This window comes from Tarenaya hassleriana, unplaced genomic scaffold (genome assembly GCF_000463585.1).
Source record: "Tarenaya hassleriana unplaced genomic scaffold, ASM46358v1 Cleome10, whole genome shotgun sequence".
Taxonomy (NCBI): Eukaryota; Viridiplantae; Streptophyta; class Magnoliopsida; order Brassicales; family Cleomaceae; genus Tarenaya; species Tarenaya hassleriana.
Window position 1 is genome coordinate 2,893,371 of NW_010960188.1, and position 6,201 is coordinate 2,899,571.

Here is a 6,201-nt window from a genome sequence, read left to right on the forward strand (position 1 = left end):
AAATTTGTATGACGTGGCATGCCACGTCAGTATTAAAATTGACGGAACATAACGTCGTTTACGGATATGGAGGAAATTGCAACACATTTTAAGATTTTGTGTAGGAATTTAGAAATATTTGAAATCCGGTGTAGTTTTTTGTCAAATTAAAAATTGGTGTAGGAAATTGGAACTTTTTCGAAAATTTGTGGGGGAATATGGGATTATCCCAAAATTTAATTGCTTCTTTGACGTGTCACCGCCATGATTGGACTCGCAAATCCGACGGCTCAGAGAAATGACGCAGACGTTAATAACATACGCATGCGTACACTGAAGCATTACCCCCTCTCTTCTCCTCTTCCGGTTCGCTTCTCCCTCGTGAAGCAATTATGTCAGAAGAACTAATCGACCAATCACCACCGCCATCGCTGCCGGACCCGGAGCCGAATCCGAATTCGGTAATCCACCCTAGGCGGGAGCCGTTCGAGCACGGTCTCCTCCCGATCCAGAAGCTCATTTTCTCCGACCCGATCCAAGCCCTAGGTCCGGTGAAGGAAAAGCTCGTGGCAGCTGCGTCGAACAACCGCGTCGGATCGGCTGCGCTCTCCGACGCCCTCCAGATATCCGGCGACCATGCCCGCCTCGTCCTCGAGACCCTCGCGTCGGTTCTCCACTCCGATTCCGACCCTCTTGTTCTGGCCAAAGCTGAAGAAGTTGATTCGGTCGGAGCTGATTTGCGGGATCTAATTTTGTTCCTGTACATTCAATCGTATAAGAAGTTGCTGCCTAGGCCGCACAAGGATTCCGCCGCGGTTGCCGATGTATGGCCATCCACTTCCGCTTTCGATGGATACTTGTCGGCGTTATCGCCAATTCAGGTAAGTGTCTCACGTTTTGAACCCATTAAATTTTGAAATGTGACTCCATTTTTGGGTTGTGTTACTGTGTGCGATCTGGTTGGTGTGGAAATGGAAATGTTGTAGCTCGATTACCTGGTGGAAGAGAACCATCTTCCTCTCGTGCATCGGATTGGGCTAGAATTTTGTTATACATGTAAAGATATCTGTTGCATTTCATTTGTCCGAAGTTTGGCGGTATACTGCATTGATGGTGAGTATAGTTGGTTGATAAATGAGCCTAATGATTATCAAGTGGGGGCGATGTTCATTGAGGCATTTCTCTGGCCATGCATGTTAGCGTGTCTGAAAGGTGCTGAACGGGCTCTTTGTCTCGTTGATGGGGGTGTTGCTGGTTATTGGAGTGATAGCTAGCTACTTCAAATTGTCATATCATTGTTAATGGGTTGTACCATAGGCACTGAAGTATGAAAATCTTGTATCCAATTCTTGCTTTTGATAGGCTCACAATCACATATGTTATATAGTATCTATATAGATGTATGTAAAATGAAAGATTGCTTTCTGAAGATCTTTTGTTGTTCTTTCTCTTTTTTTATCTTTGATCCTCTTTCTTTGTCAAATGATGTACCCGATTATTGCAGACTGAACCTAATTATTTGTCCACTTAATGGATATTGTATTTCCATGGCTTCTTATTTTGTTTGTTCCTTCCATTTTTACTCGGGTGAAGCTGAGAGTGTGTTCTGGTAATGTATTAATCATCCGCCAGTCTTCTGACATTTTTGGCTTCAGTGGTATGGTTGATATATTTTATGTTACAAGAAGTGGTCAAGTATTTATACATTTCGTGCTGTAACAGCTCTTGTTCTTTGCAATTGCTGGTGCCTAATTCTTCTTATCATCGAAGTGTTAATTATGCTTCAATTTCATCTTTTTGCAGCTTGTTCGTAGCAACAGCCGCCGCTTTATGCCATCACAAACTGATGAAGAAGCACATCATTTAACATATCTGCAGAAGCATTTGGCAAACATTCTTTCTCTTCTTGCAGAACCAGTGGAAGCAGAAGGAGATGAACCTTTGGTATGTGTTACCGTCTCTTGATTTCAATCTGTTTCAATATGAAATCCTACAGCGGAATAAGAATTTTTTTGTCATACTACATGTTTATCTCTTTATGGATAAATCTTCTCTTATTTGTCTTCTTTGTCAAAATCTCTTCCCCAGGTATTGTCTATGGAGGGTTTTGAGCACCTTGGTTTTCTGGTTCAGTTTGGGGATAAGGGATCTGATGGAGCTCCCTTGGGCCAAGCTACTCCATTTTTTGCAAATTCAGATCCTGATATGCCTGCTGTTCCTGCCTCTGCTTCCGAAGTGCATGATTGGCTGCTGCAAAATATAGCTTCCAGTTTAGAAAGCATTACAGAAAGAATTTCTGGGAAAGAGAATGGGCTATCGAATGCCTCCAATCAAGATGATGCAATGTCTGATGCTTGTGCATCTGCAAATAAAGCTTCACCTAGTGCTAGAGGCCCATGTTTTATAGAGGGAGTTTCTAAGACTTCATTTGTTAAACATGCCTCAGATCTTAAAGGTACATCTGTGAAGGTACGTTTTCAACGGCTAATGTACATTTTAATCAACAAACCTTGAGAATACAAAGTTGGGGTCCTTTCTTCTTCATTATCTTTTCTTCACTTGGTTTCTCAATTGTATGTATTTTGTATACTGCAGGTTGTCAATTGTCATGATTCTGTGCTTTATCTTTTAGCGCCGTTGAGGTATGCAACTGTCTATGGATGTTCTGATGCTACTATAGTTCTGGGATCTGTTGGCAAGGTACTACAAACATGCTCCCTCCTGTGTATGCTTTGATACAGCTAGGATTATGCATTTCTTTTATAAGAAGAGGTTTGAAGATGCACATTGCCAATAGAATATCTCTGCCATCTTATGCCAGGTGAGTTTGATTTTTTCTGCAGGCAGTAAGAGTTGAGCACTGTGAGAGAGTGCATATAATTGCAGCTTCCAAACGAATTTGCATAGCCAATTGCCGTGAATGTATATTCTTTTTGGGAGTCAATCAGCGACCTCTTATCGTTGGTGATAACCACAAACTGCAGGTTAAGAATCTCAACTCTTTGTTGATTTTTTGCTGATGTATGTTTAAGTTTTGTAAGGCATGAAAGTACTTAGTTACCTTTATGGCAATAGGGCTACACATTTTACATGCTACAATTAGGCTCTCTCTCTCTCTCTTCTCATATGCATTTTTCTATGATAAAGCTGCCTGTTAGAGGCTCGTACAAATATTAATTATCCTGGACATCCAGATATTCATTCGGGCATTCCGTAGTCTAATTTGCTTAGCAGAAAGCTCCGGCGGTACGTTGAGAAGATACAGTTGATTTCCTTTTATTTGAGTGTACTTTGAGATGTTGAATCCGGTGAATGTATGTGCTTCTACTGTTTTTAACTGCTGGCGTCAGATTGACTTGGATAAAATGATAAATGTATATTTCCAGGTCGCCCCATATAATACATTTTATTCTCACTTAGAAGAGCACATGGCTGAAGTGGGGATTGAGCCAACTATCAACAAATGGAACGAACCATTGGCATTAGGAGCAGTTGATCCACATGACTCGTTGTCACACCCTGCTGGTGTCTCTGATGCACAGGCTGAGTCAGCTGCCTGTGTGGACCCTGACCAGTTCACTAACTTTTTGGTCGGTTCTACTTTTTCTTTTGTCATGCAATTAACTCTTGTGACAAATTATATTGCATATGGAGCATGTGATCATGGGTTATTTCCGTTGCCTCAACTTTTCTCTGTGCAGATCCCAAATTGGTTCGGGGGTCAGTCCGTTGGTTCAACGAAAGACAACCCATTTCCACTACCAGATGCTTATATGGCAACACAACAGAGAAATGTATTGTTTTTTTCTTTTCCCTTTTGGATTACCCAGTATTTCCGCACCCGAGCCTGATTCAAAATTCCCTTTTCAGCTGAAGAACTTGGAAGAAACGAGGCAATCATTAAGAGGCGCACCTCTCGAAGAAAACAGGAAACGGGAACTATCAAGCGCACTCCATCTATATTTCAAAGACTGGCTCTATGGTAATAACACTGAAATTGATCATTTTCTATTGGCAATGCCGTATAGAGTTTTTTTTTTATCATGCCATATCATGCCATGACATTCCATGATTGATAGAATCGGGCTTCCATGTTAATCTGATGTCTTCATACTGACATCTTTATCTAACAATGGGGAATTTTACAGCGACGGGAAATATCCGTCAGCTCTACTGCTTACAAGGTGACTGATGATACAACAGTGATGGATATTGCCTCGTCCCGCCCATGTAGAGCCATCTCAAGAGTCCATTTCCCTCTCTGCCGATGATCGTAATGCTAAAAGAATTTAGCCTGTCATCGTCGTTGTCGGGGTCGGTATGCATCGTACATGGCATCCATACTTAACACTGCACATCACCCCCCCTCCTCTCAAGAGCTTTTTAGATTTGTCTATTTTTGTTGATTTTAGCTTTCCACATTTCAACCCCACTTTGCTGTCTCTCTCTCTCTTGAAAACCTAATGCAATGTCACCGAGAGTATTGATCCCTATTCTCCGAGCAGAAGAACATCGCCCTGTTGAATTTGTTATAAACTGGCAGCATATTTTGCGTGATAAAAAGGTAGTGTTACCAAACAATGGCCCTCTATTTTTTTTTTTTCTTTGGAGTGTTTTCCCCTTTACATCTAACAGGACAAAAGCGATCATTCCACTAGGGTTCGGTCTCCTAGCTCGGAGGAAGTAACTTAGCTGCTTGGTCCGGGAAGAGGGTGATGAACAAGTACGCACCTGCACCATTACAGGACGCGCTATAATCAATCAGACCACATCCCCAAAATCCAACACTCTCTTTGACTACCAATCTCAGGTCAGAGTCAGACTTACAAACGAGCACAGTTCCAAGGACCGCCGAGATCTGGCCTTGTATCGTCACCAGCCCAGCCTTGCCTGCGTCCTGCAACTCGGTCGAACCCACCGAGTCAAATGTCCCTATAGAAATGTACATACCCATCCCGTCATTCTTCTTCCACAAACAGAACATCAACCCCGATAACCCAAATGGACCGACCTGGTTTGACAGATTGAAGCCCTGACGTTACGCAGGCAATGTTCTCGAAACCGGCTTTCTCCAACTGGTTAGCCGCAGCCGCAGATCTTTGACAGGAAGAAACCCATTAAAGTGAATGTTTACAGTGTTAGTACTAACTAATGAGATTGTACCATTACCACCAACCTAAGGCCTTCTTGGCAGACGAGTAAGAGTTTGCTTTCAGGAGAAAACTGGCTCCTAACGGCTCGGACAAACTCCGGGTTTAGTTTCGTGAACGGTAGCCCAAAGAACAGACCCGAGAAGTTATTGTGCAGTGTCCTCTTAACTATCGTCCCTGCATTCATTCGGGATGTCATTAGATTTACCATAATAGACCGTAGCAGCGCTGGGGGTTCTGGTCCTGACCGAGGTCGTTGTCTTGATTCTCGATGAAGAGAGGGGCATGGTGGCAAGACTTGATATGAGCTCTCTCGAACTGGGTCTTGTCCCTCACATCTACCACCGCGTATCCTTCCACTGCTATTAGCTGCTTCGCTTCCTCCCCGTTCACGAACTTCACCTCCGCCGTTACCCTCAGATTTCTCCGGCCACCGGACACACTCCTTCTCGACCGAATCTCCGGTTTCAGCCTCTTTGTCCCTACGTTGCTGCTGCACGAAGGCCATACAGAGAGATTTATCATTAATTCGGATTTTGCAGGAAGAATTCATCCATTCGTCATCGAAAATGGCGGATTTTGAAGTAGCCGAGCTTCGATCGACAACAATCCGTGGAGGACAGGAAGAGGGTCGTGTCGTGCCGGCGTACCTGGTGAAAGAGAGAGCTGTGGAGCTGCTGATCCCCGCCATTGATGCAGAGCTCTTCCCAGGACGAAGGTCGAACGCTGCAACAAGACACACTTGACAAGAACCACTTAGATTGCCGAAGTCCCCAGACGAAATTTAGGCACGCCAATCATTTCACGCCACGTGTCCAACCACCTTGTCTGGATTTTGTTTCTCTCGTATCTACTCAAATACTATTAGATTGGCATTTTATATTACGAAGTATCAGTTGAAATCTTGACATTTACAGAAAATGTAAAACCACTTGTCCAAGCCACTCAAGATTTTATTATACGTTAATATTTTCACAAGCTTCAGCAACAGGAAGAAACAAGAGCAAGATATGATGTTTTCACATCTTCAGACACCCACAAAAAAAAAAAAAAAAAAAAAAACAAAAAGACA

The 6,201-nt window shown here is 43.0% G+C and overlaps 2 protein-coding genes across 3 annotated transcripts; one reads left to right on the top strand and one right to left on the bottom strand.

Moving 5' to 3' along the window:
• Positions 1-337: 337 nt before the first annotated feature.
• Positions 338-4,470, top strand: LOC104802444 (TBCC domain-containing protein 1-like). The gene is made up of 9 exons (XM_010526063.2): positions 338-860; positions 1,783-1,923; positions 2,068-2,448; positions 2,575-2,679; positions 2,823-2,963; positions 3,366-3,569; positions 3,681-3,773; positions 3,850-3,961; positions 4,128-4,470. The coding sequence occupies exons 1-9, from the start codon at positions 372-374 to the stop codon at positions 4,169-4,171; spliced, it is 1,710 nt and encodes a 569-aa protein (XP_010524365.1). The 5' UTR covers positions 338-371; the 3' UTR covers positions 4,172-4,470.
• A 77-nt stretch (positions 4,471-4,547) lies between these two features.
• On the bottom strand, positions 4,548-5,891 carry LOC104802431 (rhodanese-like domain-containing protein 9, chloroplastic). 2 transcript variants are annotated; one of them, XM_010526045.1, is made up of 6 exons: positions 5,780-5,891; positions 5,378-5,622; positions 5,156-5,306; positions 4,991-5,076; positions 4,807-4,911; positions 4,548-4,710 (listed from the first exon to the last, which is right to left on the bottom strand). In XM_010526045.1, exons 1-6 carry the CDS (start codon positions 5,818-5,820, stop codon positions 4,649-4,651), a joined length of 690 nt encoding a protein of 229 aa, XP_010524347.1. In that variant the 5' UTR covers positions 5,821-5,891; the 3' UTR covers positions 4,548-4,648. The 2 variants fall into 2 exon arrangements, with proteins under 2 accessions (XP_010524347.1, XP_010524353.1); XM_010526051.2 differs by having other exon boundaries at positions 5,378-5,619; positions 5,780-5,888.
• Between the last annotated feature and the right edge of the window lie 310 nt (positions 5,892-6,201).